Consider the following 25,786-nt stretch of genomic DNA (forward strand, 5'->3'; position numbering starts at 1 on the left):
TTTAGTTACATGTAGAGAGAAACACAAACATGAAACTATCAATATTTGGGAATTTATTAAAGTTAAAAATATCTATATATAAAGTTTTTTTTAAAAAAAACACCCTCTTTACACTATTGTCACTTTCAGATAAGACCAGTTTAAATGAATGACACCTCAAAGGAGACCAATTAACTAGCTAGCAGACAACACTTTTGTCCATTATAGCGGTTCAACAAGTCAAACTGTGAATTTTCTAAGCTTCATCTTCTACCATTCTACTCGGGGATTCATTCCAACAATGAAGAGAAAACAGAAAGGACTATTTCAAATTGTTCAAACTATGTTCATCCCTTATTGTGACTGCTTTCTCTCTCTTGCCTGGTCCGTGTGAGATGCTGTTCCATCCAGGATTGTAATGGGTTTGTTTGTGAGGGAGCTAGCAGTTACCTGGTGGAGTCTTATCATTTTCTTGCAAAGGCCGGTACTACTTAAGATCCATGAAACGAATGTCCATGATGAGCAGAAAGTTTTTGGGCAACGGGCGAGGTGCTGGTGAAAGCACGGTGAAGACCTGGCGTTCAAGGTCAACTCCGGTGACTACAATGAAACCAGCCACACTTGTTTCAGAGATGTTCTCATCAGTGCCATCAGCAGTACTAACACTTAACAGATGGTGTACCATGTCACGCCCAGGTGTAACTGGTACCAGTTTGAGTTGGTTGTCTTCCTGCGACATGCCCAGAGGCAGGCAGGAATCAGGGATAGTGGGAGCACCCACTTTGTATATCTTGACATCGGAGAACTTCACATCAAAGGCATGTGGGTAGAAGCTTCCTCGGAAACCATAGAAATATTCGCGTATGCGGTCATCACGAAACTCCCGCCGGAAGTCCTTGGAGCGCTCGACCACTCCACCTGACTTAGGGAGCAGCACTGTCCGAACAAAGTGAGGCAAGTCCCGCTTCAGTTCATTGTAGAGGCGCTCCTGGTCCAGAACTACCACAACATCAACTTCAAAGGCAGAGGCAGCATGTACAAGTGCCTGGTACCCAGATCCCTTCACCCAGCCACAGGTATTGATGACACAGCCACTGACCGAAGCCCGGCGGTTCACCTCGCAGCGCTGGTTAAATACATCGGCCAAGCGGGATGTAATCTGCAGAAAAAGATGAAGCAGCAGCATTAACCAACAGGAAACCACACAAATCTCACGGGTGAAAGTCTTATGAAATGAAGATAGCTGGCCTCTTTTAGAAGCTTCCGTCCTTGGAAATCTCCAGACTGTTTGCTAATACTGAAGTTTTAGCTTAGTCACACCCCACCCTGCTTTTCAAAAGTGAATCTGTATTACTTTTCTATAAACATATGAAGCTGCTTATTCTGAGCCAGACCATTTATACAATTAGCCCATAATTGTCTACTCTGACTAGCAGCAGTTCTGCACGGCCTCAATAACTTTCCCAAGCCTGTGACCTGAGAACCTTTTAACTGTAGCTGCCAGAGAAATAAATCGGAAACTTAAGAGGCATAGCATATCTTCCCCAACCTGCTGCCCTCCAGATATTGTTGGATTTTGATGGGAGTTAAGCTGAAATAAGCTCCATGACCAATTCAGTGTGTTTGCAAAAGACTAAAGCCTGCTGTTTTAAAGAGAAGTTTCCAGATCAACCAAGCAGCATCATATGTTTATTCAGCGCAGATGTTGTTTTCATTAATGTTTTCTTCAATAATGAAATTATCAGAGTGGTTTTTAAATATTTGCCTTCATCAGAGACACATCAAGTCAAACACATTAACAAGATCCTTCCTAAACTGTCCTGCCTTACACAATTTACTTCTTAAACCAGTAAAACCAGCATGTCTTGTGTTAATGTCTTTGTGTAAAAGATAACGATCTGGAGTTTCATTGGTGTGGTTTTTAAGGATTTGCCTTAATCAGAGACAGGTCTGTTATCCAAGTCAAATATATTAATAAGACTCTCCCTAAACTTGTCTTATATAATTTACTCATTAGATAAGTAAAACCAGCATATTTTAGTTTATTGCCTTGTATAAAAGATAAGGATCTGAAGAGTCATCGACCATTAACAGCCTAGTCCTATGAAGAGTTGCGGGTGCCTATGCCTGTTCAAATAAAAAGGCTTAGGCAGCCCTACATCTACATTGGTCTCCAAATTAATGACAGTTGGAATATAACAGCATGCTGAAGCAGATTAACAGGGTTCATGATAATAATTTATTGACTAGCCATCTCTTGTTTGTCCTCCAGCATAACATAGTCAAAGGTGAAAATGGAAATTCAATTTCTAACTATCATCCCTATTCTCAGTTTGATAAGGATATAAAAAACCTAGCCCAGCCCAGCTCCATGAGACTAGGATGCATGCAAAGGATCACCATATCACATACTATTTCAAATATGCTCCTTACCTTGTTATAGAGTTTGATGTTAGTGCCAGGTGTGGTGGACCCAAAGTGATAGACCAGAGGGGCCTGAACCGAGAAGCCTTCTTCAACATCTGCAGGTCGCTCAATATAGAGTGCCCCCATGGTGCCTGGGATAGAGATTGAGCCCTGCCCTACATCCAGCTCCACAAAAGTGGGCCGGCGCCCTAGGCGCACAGCATAATTCAGCAGCAGACGGCAGACTGTTGACTTTCCTACATCTGTGGGGCCCACCACCATGACACGAGGTCCCCGTTCATCCTCACGCTCAGCCTGCCACCGCATCTGTTCCAGGGCTGTATGGGTGTTGAGGTACAGCAGCATGGGAGTGTCCTTGGAGACGTAGGCTACTTCAGTCCGACCGGTTAGCTGTACTGAACAGCCATGCCAGGTGAAGACAGCCACTTTGGCACCAGCATCAAAGGTGAATTTCTTGTTGCGTGTCAGTTCCGTTCCAAAGACCTCAGCCATGCCTGTCAGAAGCTCTAGTTGGACCATTTGTGAAGCTTCAACCTCAAAGCGGAGCTCAGTCTCCCTCTCCAACTCAAACTTGGCCACCAGTTTCTTTTCATCTCCAGCTTCCTCTGCCATCTTGTTTCCTTTGCAACTGCTATGGATACAAAAAAAAATTAATTAAACCAACTCATGTTTTAAAAATGAAACATCTAGTCTTGTTAGAAAGCTTGCAAAAGTACTGAGGTATCTTTCCTCTCCTGGTGTCCCACCTTATATAACATGTTAAGTTGGACAAAAATGCCCCCTATTATATATGCATTTTTCAAAGGGTGGACACCTTGCTTTCCTGTTTATTCTGTAACCTAAATATGTTTCTGGTTAGGCTGGAAGTTTCCTCAGGTGGTCCAGGGAGTCTGAGGGTTTGCCGTTGCTGGGGGACTGCTTATTATCACTGGCCAAAACGATCTGGATGGGCTTGTTAAACTATACATTGAATTGTAAAGATCACAGTTGCACATTCAAATCTCATCTTAATCAGCCAAGATATGCACAACTTTCAGACACCTGCACACATCCCCTACGCACTATGCTTTGTGTGAATGAACAAACAAGCCAAGAAACTGCAGTTAGCCACAGCTTCCGTTCACATACAAACCAGGAGCAACAATGAATTACTTCCAAATAATCCAGGATCTGGAAGCCAACTTTAAACCATAGCTTTATATTCTGGCTTTAGAAGCCATTGGCAGCAACGATTAATCATAGCTTTATGAGCTGTTTTGCCAAATGAGCTGCCTGAAAATGCTTGAAGCTTCTGCGCATCTCAGCTTAAACTGAGATATGATTGTGCAAACACAGTACAGCACAAACTTCTTCCATCCCTCTTCTTTTGCTTGTAGCACACATTGTAAGCTGGATGATGCGCCTCTGTAAGTGGCTGCATGGGCTGGCTATGAACGTGTGCCTGGTGGCTCCATCTGAAGACAGCTAAGGCTCCGTTTTATTTAGGTCCTTAATCAGCAACCAGTTTCACTGGAGGATCCTTCTGAAGAGAGGGTGGAGGGGAGCAGGCCAGTGCTCCCATATCACAGCAGAGTCTCAGCAAGACTTCTAGCGGCAACCTTTCCCCCCACTTGCTTAACTTCTGAATTGGCATTGTACAAAGGGAGGAGGAGTTCGATCCTGGGGCTGAAAGTTGCTGATCTGTCATTTTGATCCATCTGGAACAGTTTCGTTTCCGTAGAAGCGAAACCGTTCCAGATTTAACCAACAGCCAAAGATTAGGATCTATCCGTATGTCGTTGACACTGGGCGACACACTGCTTCCCCAGCGGGGTTTTAACCCCCAACCCGTTTCGAGTGTTGACAACCGCGTAGCTATCGCCGCGTTTTAGTGCCTGCCCGGCAGAATAGAGGGGAAGGGGCCTAAAGCGAGGCGACGGGCAAGACTCTTCCCCACGAAGAGGCAGTTGCGCTCCTGCCTTCGCGAAGGCTGCACGTCTCCATGGAAACCGACCCGAGGCCTTGAGGAGCTGAGGAAAGTCACCCACCTACTGAATCCACAGGGATCCAACCACACGAGTCCCGGGATCGGGCCAGGCAACGGAAGTGTCGGTTGTCCTGGAAGTGACGGCCGCAGCGATTGTGTGATGTACGCATGCCCCTGAGCCGCCTCCGCCTCCTTCAATTACCTGACGGGGAAGCGGTTGGTGTTCGCGCGGCCCGCTGGGAAATGTAGTTTCTGACCTCCATGTTTAACCCTTTGTTGTTCAGCTGTTAAATACAAACAAACAACCGCGGAAGCACGTTTCCTACGCTATAGGGTAGGGTTATTTCCTTCTCACCACCTCAGATCAAAAACACCCATCTGGAAAATTTCACTCTCCGTGGTTCTGAAGAAAGAAAGAAAGAGAGAGAGAGAGAGAGAGAGAGAGAGAGAGATATTAAACCCATGCAGCCATGAATAATTTCTGCTTCTCATCTTTTGGCAGAAAAAGGCATATCATGGTCTTTGATTATTTGCTTACAAATTCGCCAAACATCCACCCAAAGAAAAACAAAGCAGCACACTAACGATTTATTGTGGAATAAACTTCCTTGGACCAGAGACTATAAAAGCGTATGCCACAAAAGGTCTCATGAAATTTGGGTTTCCCCCGGGGTTCTCTTTTACTATTTGTTTACTTAGAAAAATACACAATGTTGGGCATCAAAGCCAGTACTAAGTCTTCCCAAAATAGTCCGTTTTGTTTTAAGGGTTCAACTGATGAACTTCCAAGTTCTTACTACTCAGACAGATTGTACCTGCTGCTTGCTACTCTGCACTGAGTCAGTTGTGGTGTAACTTCCCACCCCTGCAAATCTCCAGTCATACCATTACAAAGTTCTCCTTCCCGCCAGCATTGTTCAGTAGCTAAATGTGCTTTACTGGGTTGAGCAGCAGCTTAGAGGCAATGAAGTTGCAAGGATGTCACTTATGGAAGAATCCTATACATGTCTATACAGAAGTAAGTCCCATTAATCAATGCAAGTGGCTATGCGATTCCTGCCTTCGTCTGCCTTGCTGCCCTGAACAGGTCCACCCAACAGGATATTTTATGCTTTTCCCCTTTGCATCTTTTAAAATGTCAGTTCTAAATTAGGGGAAATGTTCATAATATTTTATTATTAAACCACAACTATGTTACATAGCTTTTTTTTTGGGGGGGGGGTCATGTTGCTCCATTCTTCAATTGCAGCTATGGAAGGTACCCTTCTCACTCCACTTAGTTACTGACTGAAGCAGAAACAGCAGCAAGTGTAGGTGGGGGGCTTTTTGGAAGTGGTCCCCAGACTGTGGAACTTTCTCCTCTTGCAGCTCTTTAGCCTCCAACCTGCAAACCTTTCAGTGGGTTTAAAAAGCCCATTTATTTCAGAATTGCCCTCTCCTAAATAAAGCCGTCATTGTTAGTGGGGGGGGGGGCAGAGGCAGGGGGGGACTACCCATTTTAAAATAATTCTTCACATTTGCAGGAAATTTACATTGCTGTTTTGTTTCAACTGGTCTACCTTTTCAAGTATTTGCTAACACTGCTGCTGTTGCTGGGTTTTTGGATTGTTGTATGTATTGTGTTTTTATGACATTGTGAACTACCTTGAATGGGCTGTGCCAAAAAAGTGGCAAAGGGCCTATAAATAGTATTATAAATAAAAGGGACCCTAAGTGTCTGGATGTAGGCTAAGTTTGAAGGAGATCAAAGAGGCAGCAGAAGGTAGGGAGAAAAAAGATTAAGCGAAAATGAGAAAGGAAACAAAGTATAAGTCAATATAATCAATTCCTTTGGTACAGCCCATATTCATCTTCAGCAAGAACAGAGTCATCTTCAGAACGCTATTACCATGACAGTGATCTTGGTTCCTTTTTATTTGAAGGACATAACAAGATACAGCTTCCAGATGCTTCTGTACCAAACATGATTGGATCAAGTCTGTTGAAGTCAGTAGCACAACCAAGAATGATGTTCTGAGCATCAGACCACTGATTTAACTGTAAACATCACTGTTAATAATAAAAAAGACTTTTCTCCCCTGTTTGTGGTTTGTTAAAGGTGGCTTATTAACCACAGAAGACCCAAACAGTTTTTATACTACTATTTGAGTGTTAAAATGAGAAGAATGAGATGTCTGCAACTTACGAAAATGACATAGTACTTTGGTGGAAACTGAAGTACAAAGGATCAGGGAGTGCTGTAATTCTAGAACAGCAAGAACAGCCTGTTTGTTTGTTTTATTAGGGCCCTACTTGCATGACTTTCATTCAGCTTGCGGCAACTTAGGTTTTGATCCATCAATCGGGGCTTTTAGCACCGGAAGCAATTGCAGCTCCTCAAGGCAAACATAAATACACAAAACAGTTTAGCATGCAACCTTCCTAAGGGAGATGAACTGGGTGACTGTGGAAGTCCTTAAAACAAACATTGATGCATTGATGCAGCACCTGCTTGCTGAAGAACTCAAGAATTCAAAAGCTTGCACATTTTTAAGCCGGCAGAAGCTGATCTATCATATCAGATAGGTGTGCCTCCAACTTGTACCTTCAGCCTGCGTGGTGTATGCTTCCACGGAAGAAGGCTAGTGTTTCTTAGTCTCTATAGCACCAGCAGGACGTGTTTGGTCTTCCTGCTGCTGCTTAGTAACAGACTAAATGGATGCTACTCCTCGTCGACAGAACTGGACGCCCAAACTCCTCTTGGAGTTAATGGCCCCACATTGATCCCAAGGCCAAATTCGTCTGGCAACCAAGTTGCGGGGAGGGGGAGGGGATGATGAGGTTGTCAACCTATTCGTTAGGGGATGCCAACTGGGGTGCGGGGTAGCGAAGAGAAAGTCTAAGCAATGACAGAGCCTGTCAAGGTTGAAGCGCGTTGAGAGATCTGGGCCTTTGCGTTTCGGGGTGTCGCCAGGATCCTGGAAGCCCTAAAGTGAGTGGCTAGATGTTTTGGGGGCTGGGGTGATGGTGGAGAAGTGCACCGGAGAATGATATTGCAGATTTGCAGCCCGTGACCCTGAGCTGCGTCTCTCGCCTCTCTCCCTGCGTCAGAGTTTGCCACGGGCGCGCAACGTGGGATTTATCACCTGCGCGTCCTTCTCCCTCCCCACCGCCATCCTTGTCGCCGGAGCCACCCCAGCAGCGCCCCGCTTGCCCGGCTCCCTGGTCGCCAGCTGCCCGTTCCGCCGATCTCTCCACCCCAGCGTGCCCATTGCGCCTTGCATCCCTGCTGCGGTGGTGCTGGCGGCCCCTGCTTATCCCCTCACTCTCTGATCCGTGTCTCCGGCCCCTCTCTGACGTAGCAGCAGGCTGAGAGCGGGGAGGGGGGGGGGAAGGAAGAGAGTCGAGGAGGAGGAGGGAGGGAGGGATGGATGACTCACAATGTTATGATGCGGTTCCACAACACACAGCCACATTCGTCTACCGACGAAGCACAAAAGCAGCCCTACGGCGGCCCTGAAGCTGCGCTCGCCTGGACGCGACCCCTCGCCGCTCGGCAGGAGGAGCAGGAGCAGACACGGACAGGCAGCTCCTCGCCGCCGCCGTGCACACGCGCCCGGGCGCAGGCTTCAAGGTGAGCAGCGCGGAGGGCAAAGGCGGCGGAGGCGGAGGCGCCGCTGCTGCAGCTGAAACTTTGCCTCCCTCGCTCGCGGGGCTCTTGGGGAGTTGCACGTTTCGCCTCCACCTCCGCGCCGCGCCGAGAGAGCCCGATCCCCGATCCCCGCTCCCCCCCCCCACCTCCGGCCAAGTCCCTCTGGGAACTTCGCGACGCCAAATCCGCCTTTATTTTCCTTCCGCGCAGGCAGCCACGTGAGTCAGACTCTGCGGTGATTAACGCTTCGAGTCCCCCCCCTTCACGCCCCCGACACATGGACTCCTCCCACTTCACGTCTTTTTCCTACCCCTGATTTCTCCCTTCTTCCCCCCGCCCTTCTAGGAGAGACGAAGTGGACGGGTGAAGTGCGAAAAGCAAGGTAAGAAAGCAGCGCGCAAGGCTATCTGCTGGGACGCTTCTCGCGCGGCATTGCTCTGGACCCGGGCTGCTTTTTGGGGGGAGCTGGAGTTGCGCGCGGCGTTGCTGCTGCTGCTGCAGGACGGATTGGGAAGTGCTAATGGCCCATGCCCGCACGGTGGACAAATGCATGAGGCTGCTGCTGGGGCTTCCGAAAGTGAGCTTTTTGCGGGGGTTGTAATGCCGCTTTGCTGCCGACAGGGGGCGCGCCCGCGCGCCCGAGAGTCGCTGTCGGAACGGGGGCGGACGGGAGGAGGCTTTGAATGAACACGCATGGAAATGACGTCGAGGCCCCGGTAGAGGGCCCTCTTGCAGCCACAATAAAAGGCCCGTGACAAGGGTGGGTCGGAAAAGGGAATATTATCTGAGGCTGCTGCTCCTGGCGGGGGTCGTTTAGTTCAATGGGCAGCGGGGTACATCACAAGAGGGTTGGGTTTAGGCAATGCAACGTTGCTGACCTCTTTTCTCAAAGGTTGCTCAGAGGCCTTAGGGCACTCTGCATATTTCAGAATGTTTTCCAACGTTGCCAGTCATCGGTTATGTGACATGCTGTGTAATAGCAACATCTACAATTGGAAGGCTGTAGCTCAGAGGGAGGACAGCTGCTTTGCATGCAGAAGGTGCCAGGTAAAATCTCTGCGTAGGTCGATGACAGCCCCCTTCCTGAAGCCCTGTACCCAGTTAGCGTAGGCAACATTGAGCTGGAAGGGACGATGGCCTGACTCGATATAAGGCAGTGTTGTGTGTTCATATGAATAAGAGCAAAAGCAGAAAAGCTGTTTCTTAATCAGATGGGCCTTTCAGATCATGGGCGTTGCGAAACCCAAGACTCTGATTCTGTGCAGGCTTAACTGGGAGCAAATCATACTATACTCAGTGGGATTTATTTCTGAGTAAACATACGTAGGCTTGAGCTGCACGGATACAATTATGCTTTAAAGCAAAAGCATAATGAAACCCTGGCCTTAACCTACAATTAGCTGACCAGGTTACGAAAGTTGTGAGGATAAGCTGAACATGTTGTTCAAGGCACCTGAGTTGTGGGCCTGTTTGTGTAAACAATGAGAACAATAGGCTGAACCAGGGATTTGAATTGTGCAGACCCCAAAGTGCTTAGCACAAATTACAGTGGTACCTCGGGGACTTAATTTGTTCTGGAGGTCCGTTCTTAACCTGAAACTGTTCTTAACCTGAGGTACCACTTTAACTAATGGGCCTCCCGCTGCTGCCGCGCCACCGGAGCACGATTTCTGTTCTCATCCTGAAGCAAAGTTCTTAACCTGAAGCACTATTTCTGGGTTACCGGAGTCTGTAACCTGAAGTGTATGTAACACGAGGTACCACTGTACTACAGTCCTGTCTCTCTTTGAGTTCCTTCTTGAACTTGGTAAAAACCAGGCTGATTTCCTCCCCCCACCCCCCCACCCCGGTTTTCATTGCCTTTTTATAGAGGGGGGTGGAGGATTCTAATTACCGAACTGTCTGAATGTGGAGCAAGGGCCCAGTGGTAATTATTCCAGACGGATGAATCCACTGAGCTTTCTATCTGCTCAAATACACATTCCATGCTGTGCAGTGCAGAACATGCCATAACTTCCACCTCCAGAAGAGGCCCAGATCACCTCCTCCTGGGTCTGTCACGCACAGTAGGCTTCTCCCAGGGCTGATAATTACTTGCCGTTGTCTCTCCGCAGGTGACTCCGCTTTCGGTCTGGTTCTCATCTGGGGGGGCCCTGGCAGTGCAGCCCCCCCAAACTTCACTTTTCTGAAACACGGCTCTAGCCAACCTGCTTCGCTGCTTCACTTGCGACCGCCTGTGCGGGGGCTGCACAGCGCCGGCTCCCCCCCCTCGACAGGGCATTGCTCTCCAGCCTGTCATGCCCAGCTGTGAGCCAGCGCCACCCGCCGCCTGCCTCCCTACCAAGACCTTCCGCAGTTACCTGCCCCGGTGCCATCGAACGTACAGCTGTGTTCACTGCCGGGCACATCTGGCCAAGCACGATGAGCTCATCTCCAAGGTACGTGCATCCCTGGGACATGGCAGCAAGTTTAGCTATACCGCTGTTATTTATCTCTGGTCTTCCTGGATCTCTGGCATTGTGTGACCCCCCCCAAAGCAGTGCCACCCCAGGGCCCGACTAGGACACTTTCTAAAAGATGGCACCCTACTGGTGGGATACCTTGCTAGCAATACCTATCGGTCTGTCCAGGAACAGACCTGATCTTTCTGGGGATTTTTGCCTTGAAGCAAAGCAGTTGGGTTTGTGGGAGGAGTGGGTCAAAGAGCCTTTCAAGGGAGAGGGTCGTAACTCCTATACTTTATTTCCACAGTCTTTCCAGGGAAGTCATGGTCGCGCCTATCTTTTCAATTCTGTGTGAGTCTCCTACTGCAATTGGTTTTATTTGGTGTGGGTGGGGATGCGGGGGAGATTGGAAGAAGCAGAGCAGAGGCAGAGGGAGAGAGGTGGTTTTGTTTCACACCGGAAGAATGTAGAGCACTGCTACATCTCATCTGTTCCATTAGAAGGAGGGAAATCTAGAGTGATGCTGCTAGGGTGGGGTGGGTTAGGGTCACATTTGAGTATTTCCAGGGGGAGGTCGTATATATAATGGCCTTGATCCATCATATCTCACTCAGCATTCCATACTATGTAGGCATTCTGATAATCTGAGCTTGACATACTGAGCTCTGGAACTCAAGAGGAACAAAGCAACATTACCTCTGAATATGTGCCCCTCAGCACCCACGACCTGGGGCTTGGGATAAGGGCATCAGCCAGCAAGGATGACTTCTAGCTAGCATTACACCTGAGCCATTCTCTTTTTAGAAACGAAGCACATCTAATAGAAATTAAACAGTGCGTAATTTCTGTCTTATTGTAGTCTTTGTTCCCAAAGTCTCATGGTCAATCCTTAATTCAGCACTGGATTCCTCCCTACATCATCCTGCTGAACTTAATGGTAGCACCACCAGACCTTGCACTGGAACTCCTTGCATCTTGCTTTGTGTCCTTGCAGCTCTCTCTCTCTCTCTCTCTCTTGGGTGCTGGCTCAACCATCCACAGGATGTTGCACTCTTGACCTTCAGGCATGATCCACCCTTGATTCTGAATTGCTGGCAATGAGAACTCTCTTCCCTCTGATCTAACAATCAATCAGAATCTCTACAAAGTGTTTCTTATTTATGTTGTTTCCTTCAAGATGAACCCTTCGTTCCTCTGCTCTTTTGACGACTCTTGCTGAATGCATCTGCAAAGGCCAATGTATGAGTAATCTCCTGCCTCACTACATAGAGATGTGCCAGAGGATTGCTGGTCATCCTTCAGACTTCTCTAATATATGCAAAATATAGCTCATAGTGCAGAAGGCTCTCTCTAGGTGCCTCCCTGTGTGCCATGGTTTTGACAGTGAAGAAAAGCACATAGTTTTTCCTTCTCTTCATTTCTAATTGGCCTTTGGCAGGGAGAAGGCCTAGTTCCAGGGCAGACCGACGTGAGTCATACAGATCTAGCATTCCTCTGTCATACTTGTTGAACCTAGCCAAGCAAACTGTTGTTTTGGAGTGGCGAATTCTTTCTGCCTGAGAAGTAGATGCTCTTTTCTCAGTGGTAGGAACCTGTGGGGTTTGCAAAAGCAAGGACCTGCTGGGCCAGTTCTGCGGGGAATGGCGAATAGGATGGCTTTTACAGTTTGTGGAAAGTTCCTATTGATAGTTTCATATTGGTGAATTGACCATTGTCTGACAGCTGGCGCATTTCATAAGCGAATGATGATTTGATGGCTCTCTTTTCCGGCAGCATTCTGGTTTTGCTCTTACTTGGGCAAACGTGAATGGAACAGTTCATCTAAACAAATGTTATAGAATAGCTTTTATTCCAGCTATGAAACTGGATTTATCGCCCTTTTGGATGTCAGCCCAAAAAAGAGATAAGGAACACAGTTATGGTTCCTTACACCTCACTGGAGAGTTAGTCTGAAGTAATTGATAGGAGACCAAATCTTAGTGTAAGGGTAAGATCTGAATTTCTTTTCCTCTGCCCCAGAGCCCCCTAATTCCACATCTTAGAAGAATTTAACTTTTCTTTCAATGTAGATCGGTTTGAAATCATGAGGGGAAAGCCCTAGTCTTTTGATGGTCCTTGGCTCCAGTAACTCAAGTCTGGCTGCCTCCTGCTTCCACCAGGTTGATCTAGCATTGACTAGGATAAGAACATGACCTAAAGACATAAGAAGAGCCCTGCAGGATCAGGCCAGTGGCCCATCGAGTCCAGCATCCTGTTCTCACAGCGGCCAACCAAATGCCTTTCGGAAGCGTGCAAGCAGGACATGAGGATTCTCTATATAGTAAGAGATTCTTACGACGAGCTGAAGAACCTTATATTTAGGAGATGATATTTGTACTTTCCAGGGCAAATGAAAGTGACACTTCCTGAGTTATTCTAGGTTCCTCGTTGTTTCTAGGCCCCTAGTTAACAGGGGAGCCTGTTGTTTTGTTCCTTTCCCTCTGCTGCGGGATTGGAGAGCATTTTTAAGCTTCCCTGAAGTTTAAACCTTTGGCACTTCCTATGGCTCTCAAGTTGTCATAGGCCGAACACCCCACGTTTCAGCTGACAGAACAGCAAGCTTTTAAGACAAACTCCTAAAACAATAGTTCAACTGGCTGCGGTAGCCTCTGTGTTACAGCTAAGCATGTACCATCAAGCCTGTGACGAGGCAGAGATATCGTGCCTTGAGTAAAGATCAAACACATCTGTCAGAGCTTTCTCTTCCCAGGGACCAGGGTGGAATTGGAATGGTTCTTCCACTACAATGTGAATGTGTCCCAGTCACACTGGGTATTTCTCCTCATGGCCACAGGAGGCCGCTGTGGGATTGAATTCAGAACTCTTCTCTTGTTTTCAGTGCCCCATCTTGGTTCCTAGATGATGAATAGGTTGGCTTTTCTTTTCTTTTTTGAGACAAATGGTAAAGGCAAGAGGAAGTGATTTATTTGTTTTATTTAAAAAGCTTATATCCTACTCTTTCCCACCAGGTGGATTAAAAAGTGGCTCACAATGTAAACTTATTAAAACCACATCAAATGTGATTATATTTTAAACTGCCATATAAAAACAGCAAATTTATACACTAGTATAAAAGAACCACATGTATGGGAACAGCATTAAACACATTATCAGCCAAAATCCTTCTAAAACGGCTTAGGTTTCAGTCAGACGCCTGAACGAATATAATGTTGGGGTATGACTGTTCTTAAATCTATTTATTTTTAAAGCTTAGGAGATGTGACACTACTGCATCCTAAGAAAATAGGTGCTTAATAGGTTTTTATCTGGAAACAGGAACTGCTGAGATGTGGTTTCTCATAACCAATTGTGTAAGTCATGTTTCAGTTGCTGAGAACTTTCCATGAACCAATCACATGAAAAACGTAGTGGTGGGGCTTGAAGTCCTTCCTTCTTCTTCTATTTTCTTTGGTCTGTCTCTGTCTGTCTGTGTGTGAGCAAATGCACAAATGTTAGGACAAACATAGTTCCTCACACCCTCTTTGCGTAGTGTTTGTGGTAAACTCCCTGTGAGGTAGAACAGAGCAGGGTGGAACTCTGAGAAGGATAAAAAGAGATAGTGCCTTCTAATTTCTTTGACTGCAGGGTCAATGTGGGCTGTGGTCCAGCCGAACAACGCCTCTTGCTCACCGGCCTCCATTCAGTCGCTGACATTTTCTGCGAAAGCTGCAAGACAACACTGGGCTGGAAATATGTGAGTACTGAATACTGGTAGCTTACAAGTCTAGACAATAAATCCCCTTTCGAAACAGGATTCTTGCAAGCAACCTTGTTGGAAAGAGTCAAAATGAGGCAGCCATGGAAAACCTGTCTCTGACTGCCCAATTGCGGAGAAGGACCAGGCTGACGCCCTGCCCTACATGTGGGCAACAAGGTCCTTGTCAAAGCCTTATTATTTATTTATTTATTTATTTATTTATTTATTTATTTACTGCCTTTATCTTCCAAGGATCTTAAGGTGGTGTACATGGTTCTCCTCTCCATGCCATCCTCACAACAACCCTGTGAGGCAGATTAGGCTAAGCGATGGTGACATGGCTTAGTGGGGATTTGAACCAGGTCCTGTCAAACCATTACACCACACCGGCCCTGAGAAACCATGGCACTTAGAAATGTCAGCCTCTAGCTGTCAGGCCACACTAGTAGAAACTCTTGATTCCTACTTCCCCTGTTGTAATTGTGGGTGGTTTTTTGTTCACACACCCCTTTTTAGAGCAACTTTTGTGTTTGGGGTGCTGCAGATTCTATGGAGTTTGTGTGTGTGTGTGTGTGTGTTTTTAGGCAGATGTCTGAAGCAAATGGGGTTAATTCTCCCAATCTCCTCATTTGCCAGGAACAAGCCTTCGAGACCAGCCAGAAGTACAAAGAAGGGAAGTACATTATTGAGATGTCACATATGGTGAAGGACAACGGCTGGGACTGAGGGGGACTCTGGGCGCACACCCTCCTGCGTAGCATGCCTTGCCCTTTCCCAACCCCACACCCACAGCTGGCATCCCGGCACAACCAACCCACCCCACCCCCCACCCCCACCCCTCCTGCATAGCATCACCTGTGGGAGTGGAGATACCAGGACCCTTCTCCCAAACCTCTTGTACTTTCTAAGAATGCTGGATTTGCAGAGTGGAGGACCCCACCCCTGCCCTTACAGCAGAAGGGGAAGCTCAGAGGGTTCAGGGGACAGTGCTGGGGGTGTTGGATTGGATTCCACGTGATCTATATGCTGCCCTCCCCCACCCGCTGACCGCGCCTTTTGGGTGGAGCAAGCGGTGGCACCCGGAACCGCACGCAGGTTTTGCACTTTTGCAGTCCGTTACGTAGGACAGAAGAAGTCCTTCCTGGAACAGGACAGAAAGGGCTGTGGGCACAGGGCAAGCTCTTGAGGAGATGCCATGGCTTAGCGGCAAGTGTTGCATGAAGGAGGTTCTAGGTTCAATCTCTGGCATCTCCAGTTTTTTTTTAATTTTAAAAGAACCTCACGGGACGGCTAGAACAGGCCCTGGATAACTGCTGCCAATCAACATTGACCAGGTTGAGCTAGAAGGGCCAAGAGGGTCTGAGTCAGGAAAAGGCAGCTTTTTATGCTCTTCTCCTTTCTTGGGAGAAATAAAAATTGCGTTTGACAGCCTACCAGTGTTGGGGAGAGGAAATCCCTCTCAAACAGGAAACAAAGGGATCCTAGAGGTAGGGGGTGGGTGGGTGGGTGGGGGGGAGAGCAGCCCCTCTCCACATGGAGCCATGGTAGTTCACAACCCCTTTCACCCCTCCCATTCCCTGACACTGCCGTGGTGTTTCCCCCCATGTCTACTCTATGGAGTCTATTTCTTTTGTTTTGGGTCGCCGTGTGCTTGTGATCCTTGGGCACCATGGCTCCCCCACATCCCCCCACCCCACATGAAGACAGGATGGGGGGCAGGTGGGGGTAAAGCCTCAGCACTGTCACCAGCGCAGGAATTTTTTTTGTATAATAAAGGTGTTTTATATTTAAAAAACAAACAAAATCAAAAAGAGCCATGCTACTAATGGCTTCTCTTTTCCTGCTTCCTTGCGCAGCTGCAGCCCAAAGCTAGCAGTTATATTCACAAGGATTAAGCTTGCTGGCCAAACGTCCCAAGAGGACTTCTCTAAAACAAGAGCGGCTGATTGCTTGAACTTGGAAAGCCCACTATACTTCTTTTTCTTTTAAAATAACCAAACATCAGCACCATTGGGATGAGCATCTGGAAACCCACATATACAAAAAAATACAAGCCACAAAGTTTCTCCCCATTTGAAAACTTAACAGAACTGTATGTGCAAAATTACCATATTCTAGGAAGTTGCTGCCCATGTCTTCCTTTCCACATCTAGAATGAGTCAGAGCTTTCTTTCCCACAAATTTTAACATTTACCAGCAATTCAGCAACTTTGAGAACACAGGAGACACCCAGTTAAAGAAGTGGTAACATTTATTAGGCAATAGGCTGCTGTAACGCCTCGGAAAGAGAACAGTCAAAGGTGATTTGCAAGAAAGCAACACAACCCTTCAGCTTCCACTCGGATGCCAAACCACGTGAAACCATGTGAACAGCTGATGCTGAACAGCCCCATATATATTTGGGGTGGATGGGAGCACTTCAGCTGTCACAGGAGCTATGTTTTGCTGCTGCTGGGCACTATCAGTTTTCTCAGTTACACCTTCCTTTTGCCTCACATAGCAAGGCTCCTGAATATTGCCAGTAATGGACGTATAGAGGCTTCATGCTGCTGTGGCCACCCACCCAATGCCCTTTTTACATTGCACTGCTTGCGTTGGGCTCAGACAGTAGCACAATGTGAAAAGAGCCTTGGACAGGGGCCATGCCCAGTGCCTCAGGAGGCTCTTCGCACATTCTTTCCCTCTCTCCGAATTCCTATGCAGAAACAAGAGAACCACCTTCTCACCTCACCCAAGACAAGGGGGATTCATTTTAACTCTTTATCAGTTTGCTTTCTTTGGGGTGCCCTCTGGGCTGCTGTAGTGCCCAAATAATTTCAACCGTCCTCTCTCGTCTTCATTCAACAGGAACATCCAGTGTTTCTAGAAGGTGATTCAGAAGGTCCACCTAGAGAGGGAGGGGAATAAAGTAGATGGAATAACTTCTTTCTACAGCTGAACTGCTCTCTGTCACTGCACCCACCAGCTCCACATCTGCACTGAGAAGGCTATTCACTAAGTGTGAACTGGAATGGCAGAAGATTAAGGAAATGTCTGTTCTTGTTAGAAGACGGCTAAAAAACTCCCTACTTGCCACATCAGAAAAGTCTTTATTCTAGTGCAAGTATGGTGTCTCATTGGCGTAGCCACTGAACAAACAGCTAGATCCAGAAGGTTGGATTCAACTCTTATCTCTCCCCACAAATGCCTCTGTCTTAGTATTCTTTTAATTCCAACCTGAGATTTGTGGGTTGTTGTTTTAGTTCTACAGAGGGATAATACTTTGCATCAAGATGGGAGTATAAGAAATAAGCCACCTTAAAAATAATAATAATTAGATACTAGGATGGTAGGATTCTTAGGGATGCAGGTGACACTGTGGTCTAAACCACTGAGCCTCTTGGGCTTGCCAATTGGAAGGTTGGCTGTTCGAATTCGCTCAACGGTGGTAAGCTCCCTGGTGAGCTCCCATTGCTGTGTCCTAGCTTCTGCCAACCTAGTCGTTCGAAAGCACACCAGTACAAGTAGATAAATAGGTACCGCTGCAGTGGGAAGGTAAACAGCTTTTCCATGCACTCTCACACTCATCACAGTGTCCTGTTGCACCAGAAGCGGTTTAGTCATGCTGGCCACATGACTGTGGACAAACGCCGGCTCCCTCGGCCTGAAAGCAAGATGAGTGCTGCACCCCATGGTCGCCTTTGATTGGATTTAACCGTCCAGGGGTCCTTTACCTTTTAAAACCTTTTAATAGAATTCATGTGTTCACATTTCTGGGTATGGATTCAAACCTGTACCGCTCATCTCTTACTTTTGGCCCTACATACAATCTCATATACAAATACTGAAGATCTGGGATTCTCCATTTCCATCATGCCCTTGGAAGATTGAGACAAATGGAGAAAAAGTAGCTTTACACTCCAAATCATCTAGTAGGCAGCAGAGTCAGGGATAAGCAACGTTAGGTTTCCTGATTCCATGTCTGTTACTGTAGCTATCAGCTAATCCTCACTAATATTCAATACACAGAAGTCATTTTTCCATTAACAACAAGTATGTGTCTCTGCACCAACCAAATGCGCATATTTCAATCTAGTGGTCTGGTGTATATGACAATAGTGTGATTTACATGTGAACTACTATATGCTCCACAATATATGCTGAATGGTTGATATAGGTTATCACCATGCAGAATTTTGTGTGTGTATGTCCAACGAGCAGCATATAAAGGCTTTACCATAGCTCTGCAAATATATGCAACAAAGTCCTCTGACAGTCTCTCCTGCAACTGTTGCCAGATGCAGACAGACAACTGCTGCATGACTGGTTTGGCTGTGGTCTGTAAGGCTTGAGGGCTGAAGCATTCACTTGACCTGATCTCTTGATCCTATGGAATTCACTATGGATGCTATAAATATCACCATGGGCTTCCAGCAGGAACTTTGGGTGGAATTGTTTTCACGTAACAACCAGAAGCTCTGTTGTGTCAAACAGGGTTGAAAGTACAGGGTAAAATACATGCTCTACCCAGAGGAACTCAAAGCAAATAGATAAGGGGCAGAATGGCAAACAGGTGCAGGTGTGGAAGGTTTATTTTCCAAAGCTATGAGTGCTGTCAGTCAAGGCTGGGAGTCTCACCCCACTGCCTTAACCACATCCCATGCTAATCACACCACAAGACCTTGGAATTTGATTCATGTGAACACTAGGTTAAAAAAAAAGTTGTAACCCAGGGCAAAACTCTGTCCCCCAGAACCAAAACCTTGCTATCCAATATGGATATGCCTATGGAGACCTCTGAAAGAGAACCAGCAAACAGCTCACCAGTAAAAATTAATGCAGATGTATTTATAACAAAGTGCCTAAGTGGTTTGGCTGGGAATTGTGCCATAAATGAAATGGAGAGGCCGACTGATTGTTTTGTGACGTGGGCTGGTGGGAATGGGTGCCCTTATTTTTCACCAACAGGTCATTCACCTACCAGTAGTGCTGAACCTTGCAACTAGAGATGAAGCAATTGGAATTTTTGGGAAATGACAACATGCTTCTGGAGCAAAGGGAGCAGAGAAGAGGCTTTCAAGTGAAAGAACTAGATAAGTGAGCTGCACCACAGATATAATCTCTCATCTCTCATAAGTCTCCCACTCCCTACCCATATAGGCTTTTATATTCTGCACCAGGGGTGGGGGAGCTATGCCCTCTGGAAGTTGCTGGACTACAACTTCCATCAATGCCAGCCAGCATGGCCAACGGTCAGGGACGATGGAAGTTGTAGTCCAGCAACTCTGGAGGACTACACCTCTTCTTCTACACACAGGGATCTTTGCTGGATCCTGACTTTTTGTTGCAGTTTGTCTGCATGGCTTTCTTGGCTGCACAAATTCAGTGGTAGATAGCTGCAGTGATCTAACAAAGATAGTGTAGGCAAACCTCTCCTACAATGCAGTTCAGTTCAGACTGTATTATATTGGTTGAGGCCATTAAATATATATCTAATCACTGAACCTTTTAAAGAGGGGAACCGTATGTTTGACAGATAGTGGTTGTATGTTTAATCATTGCTAACTTCTAAAAATAATAGAGACAAGGGCAACCCAAGGCATTAGCAATCCACAAAACCTTGGAAGACAAAAATACCAAACTTGGCTTCATATAAAAGTCAAAAAAAGTGTAAAAGCAAACATAAATGTAATTAACAAAATCAAGATGATCCAGAGAAATGAAATGAAAGTATGCATGACCTTGACAAACAATTTTTTAACTGAACTCAAGCATGTTTTCTGATAAATTAAGGTAAGTAGTTTACTGGGTGGACGCCTCCAAGGATTCACAAGCGTGCAAGTTTTGTTGGAACTACAAGAAAATATTGCTGCAATGTGACTGAGCTCAGGAGCAAGGAAACTGCTTGTGAACGCAATACTACGTAAGACAAGGATGAACGCATTTGAAACTGCCCATTTAGCCAAGAACTTTGCCCTTTTCACAAACAAACAAAACCAGCCTCTAGTATACAATATAGAGGACAAATAGTTAAAGACCACTGAAACACGTCCCCAGAACTCCGATCAGCTTTTCCCCAAAGTTATAGTGCTCTAAACAGTAAAGGTAACACAGGGACCTTCTAGAGTTGTTCCCTGAGATTACATATATGGGTTGTACCATAAGGACATCACATCACTTTTGAATAAGACAGTTTAAATTGTAATTACTTCATGTGACCCCGGAAGAAATATTTTGTCACGGTTTTTGTTTGTTTAAAAAAACAAGACCGGTTCAAGTTTATTACACCCAGCAACAGAACGGATTGAGTGACACATGTAACTAGAATATATTTTAAAATGTTTTTAGAAGAGCACTGGAATCTAAAATTCTGACTAGGTGTAAAGACACAAAATTCAATGATGCTCACATGTCCAAACTTGAGTGCTAGGAGCCAGTATACAGAGTGGAGGCAGTTTGTCAATTCACACTGATGCTTGAAAGCAGGTAACTGTGCACGTCTGTGAAAGAATGTTGGTGGGCTGCATCAATTTATGCACATTTAAGGCCTTAGTATTTGGTGGCAGAGCAATCTATTGTCTCTTCCAGTCTGTGCAGGATGCTCTGATTTTTCTCACACACTCAGGTGGTCCAATCAGAGTTTATGGAACGGTCACTCCAATACAACTGCCCCATACCAGGAAGCAATGTTGTAATCCCAACCCTTGTTACCTGGGAGTAAGCCCCATTGAATTCAGTAGGACACGCTTCTGAATAGACATGGTTAGGCTTGCACTGTAAGCGATCACCAGATCAGGGAGAACAATGGGAGTTTCAAACACTGCTAAGAGGTACCTCACCTTGAAGCTCCCACCCTACTCCACTCCAACTACTTAGAAATGTAGTATCTTAGTACTCTATATAGGCTATCAGAACATGAAATCTAATGGAGAACAAAGATTTCCAAACAGGCTATGTAAAAAAAATGCTGCCTTCACCCCTGAAAAAAAATCAGATTGTTGGCATAAAGATGCTTACAGTATTATGTTATTGTTTCTAGATAGGGTTACTACCTACTGAAATAAAAATTTTAATCCCTGGGCAGGCCCAGTGTTTTCCAGGACTCAGCAGTTACCAGGGGGTATCTGTCCACCCAAGATGCACAGCTCCAGAAACAAGCAAACTGAGGAGGGGGAAAAAAACCCCTGACGTTTCCTGGTTTTTCTGACAATTACTTGAAGCAAAATAAAAATTGGCCAAGTCAGTTCCTCTTCTCCCCCCTACCCCATTGGGCTGGCAACCAAATTTGTATACAGTCTAGTCTTGCTAGCAATACTTATTTAGCAAATTGCTTACTCTCTCAACTTTAATTCTCACTTTATGCAAAAACATGATCCTCAGGGTCCCTTCCAATTCTGATTCTATGATTCTATCCCTTCCTCTGTTTAAATTGCAAACCCCTTTGGGAAGCTGCTGCTTTATTATGTATGAACTGACTCTGCATTAATGATGGCTGTGTACCACCTAGTTCAGGCTTCCTCAACCTTGGCCCTCCAGATGTTTTGAGACTACAATTCCGATCATCCCTGACCACTGGTCCTGCTAGCTAGGGATCATGGGAGTTGTAGGCCAAAAACATCTGGAGGGCCGAGGTTGAGGAAGCCTGACCTAGTTTAAAGGAACTGTAATGATGGGAACTGCAGGTCTGACTTAATACGGTTTAACATTTGCAGCATACCATAAACATATACCTTGGTCAAACTGCACCCAAAGCAAGGATCAGTGGCGTAGCGTGGGGGGTGCTGGGGGGGGCCGGGCGCACCGGGCGCAACATCTGGGGGTTAGGGTTAGGGGGCGCAAATCCACGGGTTAGGGGGTGCAAAACCACGGGTTAGGGGGCGCAAATCCACGGGTTAGGGGGCGCAAATCCACGGGTTAGGGGCACAAATTACTTGCCTTGCCCCGGGTGCTGACAACTCACGCTACGCCACTGGCAAGGATGAATTGCTTAGGTCAGGGATAACTCACACAAATAATTCTTAGGTCTTTTTCTCAATTTGTACAACATATATATATTGTCTGTACTGATTGCGCTCGTCCATTCCCAACATACCAGCCATTTGAAATTGCCTTTAGCCACGCTGTGAGTAGATGCTTCTGCCACAGATGTGCATAAAACCCAGCAGCCTCTGCTAAAGCTGAAAAATAAACCCCAACAAGTAACCTTGCATGTTTCCCCTTAAACGGGAAACTATTCCCCAGGAGGCAGCAGTGCTATGCTAATGAACATCACTTTCCCCCGGACAATGCAAACATAGGGAGCTGATTTATATCGGATCAGTCTATGGGTCCATCTAGATCAATATTGTCTACCCTGACTGGCAGTGGCTTTCCAGGGTTGCAGACAGGGATCTTCCCAGCCATGCCTGGAAATGCTGGGGGTTGAATCTGGGACCTTCTGCAGCAAAGCAGATCCTCTACTACAGAGCTACGCCCATTACATGTGCTTGGTTTTTGCATAGGCTTGGATCTCCAGTGGGCAAAAATGTAAACAGAGTCACCGGGCTGGAGAAGTCCTCTAGATATTGGGAGCCTGAGGTCTTTGGAATTCCTCTTTTACAGACATCCTAGGCAGCCTTCCTCCTCAGACTTGCTGGTTGCTGAGCTACAAAAGTGTGGCCAATGAGGACATGCACGCTCCTCTCAACTCAAACCCCAATGTGCATATGTCCTAGTTTGGGGGGATCCAAATATGAACTGAGAAGAACACAGAACTTTTTGTACACGTGATACAGGGTCCCCGCCCCCCCTCCCCCAAAGAGCACACTCAAAGCACCTTTTGCGTTTCCTGTAAAACACCCATAACCATGGTGGCTGGAATTGTGGTGTCTACATAAAACCCTTCCAGCTTTTTCTACCCTGCATTCACATTCACAAAGGAGCGCAAGCCCTGAGAGGAAAAAGGGGGTCCGAGGTACCTTCGTGTCACATTTTGGAGGGGACGGACGGGCCAGGGAGAAGGGGTGCCTGCAATCCGGGACTACACTTGAAGACCTGAAAAAGCTCGGGGGGGGGGCCGGCTCGTTCTTCCGGACTCTCTGATTCCCACGGGACCCCTCTTTCCTGGCCCCAGGACACGGGAGAGAGTGGCCCCCCGAGGGATTTGGGGGGACTCTCGCCTCCTGCTTTTTTCACCAGCCAAGGGTTGGCCGGAGGAAGCCTTTCCCCCGCCCTGCCCTCCTTCACGCCACTCCCGGAGAAGCCTCGCTGGAGTGGAACTGGCGGGGGGCTGGAAGGACGGGGGCGGGGAAGGCAGGTTAAAGACTCGGAAGGTCGCCGCCCTCCGTTCCCCGGGGGTCTCTAGCAGCACTCCGGGCGGGGCCCCGTCCAGCCTTCGCCCCTCTCCACAGAGCCGCCACACGAAAAGACCCCCGAGCCCCCGCGCTTCAGACTCGGAGCTTGTGCGAGGGGCGCCGGAAGAGGGGAGGGGGCCCGCCTCGCGAGCCATTGGACGCCTTTACCCTTTCAGCAGCTCTCGGGCTTCTCCTCGTCTCTCGCCTCCCCCAGTGGCAGAGGTGGAAACTTGCGGGGAGTTTCCTCCCCCTTTCCCCCGGGCATGGAAGTGGAAGGCGCTCAAAGCAGCAGCTCCCGCTTCTCCTCTCCGCATTCCCTTCCGTCCATCTTGAATACTTGAGATTCTTGAATGGAGCGTGTGGGGGATCCGCGCCGTGCGGCTCCCATTGGCTGCTCGTTAACCCTTTGGAGAGGGGCTTCGCCTTCTCATTGGACGCGGTCCCGTTCCCCCTCCCCCTCCCCCGCGCCGCCGCCCCCCACCCCTCGCGCGCGCCCCCCCGGCAAATAGGGATTCTGCTACAACCTTTCGATCTGTTGTTGCAGCTTGTTTGTTTCGGTGGTCGGTGCGTCAAAGTTCGTTCAGAGGCGCCCGAGGGGATCGTTGTTAGAACAGCAATAACAACTACTACTACTACTACTACTACTACTACAACTGCAACAAAGATAACAACTACAACAACAGTACCCTGCCCATTTGACTGGCTTGCCCATCTGGCTATACTTGTATAACTAAGTTGTATAGTTATTCATCTCCACTTCAGAGAAGGCCCTCTGCATGGTTCCTTGTAACTTCACTTCTCGCAGTGAGGGAACTGCCAAAAAGCCATCAGAGCTAGATCTCAGGGTCTGGGCTGAACGATGGGGGTCAGGAGTGCCAACTTGAATGAAATGGGGGGGGGCAGGTAAACCCCTCCCCTCATAATCGATTACAAGAAGCAGTGCACACACACCATTTGAATGGCAACGTCCATCAACTTGGGCAGCCCCCACAAATATTTTATGGGGGGGGGGCGAAGGGACTTTGGTTCCTAGGAGTTGGCTCCAATGACGGGGGTGGAGACACACAGAAGCAGTGAAATGGGGCGTCTTGCCTAGTTTACATGAGATGGGGATGAGGAAGCAGGAACCCACTCTTCCCTTGACTCCTGGTACCAAGAAGGTGGGTGGGGTGTGGTGAAAGCAGGAGCTACTGTCTGAAAAGGGTCGTGAAAATGTTGGCCTTTGCATACTTCATTTTGGCTCTGCATCCGCAGCAAAATGCCCTGGGCTGCAACTGCTCTCAGCGCTGGGATGCAGCTTATGTGCACTTTTGGGGGCGTTTTTGTGCTGTCGTTCTGCCTTCCCTGGATGGTGACAACCCAGCAGATGGTGCTAGTGCCAATAGACATGTCAGTTTTGTTCTGACAATGGCCCGGTTTCAAAGCTACATTCACACCTGTGGAGGAAAAATTTCCCCCACATCCTTTCCCCTGAAGCTTTGAGAACACATGGGTGGAAGCAACTTTCAGAAAGGTAGCTGGGATGGTTAGTCCTGTCCTCCAGCAACAACTGGAAGGCTACCGGTGAGTCACCCCTGGTATCCAAGAACACACATCGTCTCTTAAGAGAACCAGGGAACTCCCCACAATGCATAGTTTTGCCCTTAGGCACTTTTATCAAATCCTTCACCCCAAGTGACCACAAATTAAAGGAATGCAGAGGAAACAAGTTGCAGACAGAACACGGGTGAGAAAGTCCTCACAGCCTGTGTTGACATCTTGTGTATCTCCATTAGTAGGGCATTTCCTAAGAAAGGCAATACTCTCGACATAACGATTGGGACATTTTGTATTCACTTACACCCTGCACATCTGTGAGACAAAGACTGTTCAGCTTTTCTGAATAAGTACCTATTTTCTACATTTATTTGCATATTTTCCCAAAGCATCGTCATTATTTTTTTCATTGAAGTATGTCGGTTTGTACATCCATTGTTTTTATTTATGGATATGGTAAATGTAAAGGACCCCTGGACGGTTAAGTCCAGTCAAAGGCGACAACCCGCGTCTTTTATAACAGGAAGTTATGCCAGCCAGTCATGGGCACTGTTAAAGAATGATTTGGGTGGCAAATCTAAAAAAATGTAGTATGAACACTGGCAACTGGGAAACATTGGCCTGCGAGCACTCCAATTGGAGAACAGCCTTGACCAAAGGTGTCAAAGGTTTTGAAGACGCTTCAAAGGTTTTGAAGACGCTCAAACTCAGGACAAAAGGGAGAAACATGCTAAGAGGAAGGCACGCTGGGCAAAC

General features: G+C 47.1%; 2 protein-coding genes and 1 long non-coding RNA gene across 8 annotated transcripts; 1 reads left to right on the top strand and 2 right to left on the bottom strand.

Annotated features, from left to right (window-relative positions):
* Nucleotides 1-36: 36 nt before the first annotated feature.
* CLP1 (cleavage factor polyribonucleotide kinase subunit 1) lies at nucleotides 37-7,904 on the bottom strand. Of its 5 annotated transcripts, XM_079986630.1 has the most exons (4): nucleotides 7,792-7,837; nucleotides 4,699-4,775; nucleotides 2,413-3,037; nucleotides 37-1,138 (listed from the first exon to the last, which is right to left on the bottom strand). In XM_079986630.1, exons 3-4 carry the CDS (start codon nucleotides 3,016-3,018, stop codon nucleotides 467-469), a joined length of 1,278 nt encoding a protein of 425 aa, XP_079842756.1. In that variant the 5' UTR covers nucleotides 3,019-3,037; nucleotides 4,699-4,775; nucleotides 7,792-7,837; the 3' UTR covers nucleotides 37-466. The 5 variants fall into 5 exon arrangements, with proteins under 5 accessions (XP_079842756.1, XP_079842757.1, XP_079842755.1 ...); XM_079986631.1 differs by lacking the exon at nucleotides 4,699-4,775 and having other exon boundaries at nucleotides 7,792-7,904; XM_079986629.1 differs by lacking the exon at nucleotides 7,792-7,837 and having other exon boundaries at nucleotides 4,575-4,711.
* On the top strand, nucleotides 7,846-15,996 carry YPEL4 (yippee like 4). 2 transcript variants are annotated; one of them, XM_079986702.1, is made up of 6 exons: nucleotides 7,846-7,985; nucleotides 8,349-8,385; nucleotides 10,118-10,441; nucleotides 10,755-10,798; nucleotides 14,072-14,180; nucleotides 14,820-15,996. In XM_079986702.1, exons 3-6 carry the CDS (start codon nucleotides 10,301-10,303, stop codon nucleotides 14,907-14,909), a joined length of 384 nt encoding a protein of 127 aa, XP_079842828.1. In that variant the 5' UTR covers nucleotides 7,846-7,985; nucleotides 8,349-8,385; nucleotides 10,118-10,300; the 3' UTR covers nucleotides 14,910-15,996. The 2 variants fall into 2 exon arrangements, with proteins under 2 accessions (XP_079842828.1, XP_079842829.1); XM_079986703.1 differs by lacking the exons at nucleotides 7,846-7,985; nucleotides 8,349-8,385 and adding an exon at nucleotides 8,448-9,050.
* Nucleotides 15,997-16,416: 420 nt separating this feature from the next.
* LOC307221906 lies at nucleotides 16,417-23,917 on the bottom strand. Its single transcript, XR_013841588.1, has 2 exons — nucleotides 23,663-23,917; nucleotides 16,417-17,070 (listed from the first exon to the last, which is right to left on the bottom strand). It is a non-coding gene; the product is annotated as an uncharacterized lncRNA (long non-coding RNA).
* Nucleotides 23,918-25,786: the final 1,869 nt, after the last annotated feature.

This window comes from Podarcis cretensis (assembly GCF_951804945.1).
Source record: "Podarcis cretensis genome assembly, chromosome: 1".
Taxonomy (NCBI): Eukaryota; Metazoa; Chordata; class Lepidosauria; order Squamata; family Lacertidae; genus Podarcis; species Podarcis cretensis.

Bases quoted from the DNA above. Each gene is read 5' to 3' on its own strand.
- CLP1 (XM_079986631.1), bottom strand. From the start codon at position 3,018: ATGGCAGAGGAAGCTGGAGATGAAAAGAAACTGGTGGCCAAGTTTGAG. The intron at 1,139-2,412 runs GTAAGGAGCATA...CTTTTTCTGCAG, and splicing joins ACATCAAACTCTATAACAAG to ATTACATCCCGCTTGGCCGA.
- YPEL4 (XM_079986702.1), top strand. From the start codon at position 10,301: ATGCCCAGCTGTGAGCCAGCGCCACCCGCCGCCTGCCTCCCTACCAAG. The intron at 10,442-10,754 runs GTACGTGCATCC...TTATTTCCACAG, and splicing joins ACGATGAGCTCATCTCCAAG to TCTTTCCAGGGAAGTCATGG. The intron at 14,181-14,819 runs GTGAGTACTGAA...CTCATTTGCCAG, and splicing joins CAACACTGGGCTGGAAATAT to GAACAAGCCTTCGAGACCAG.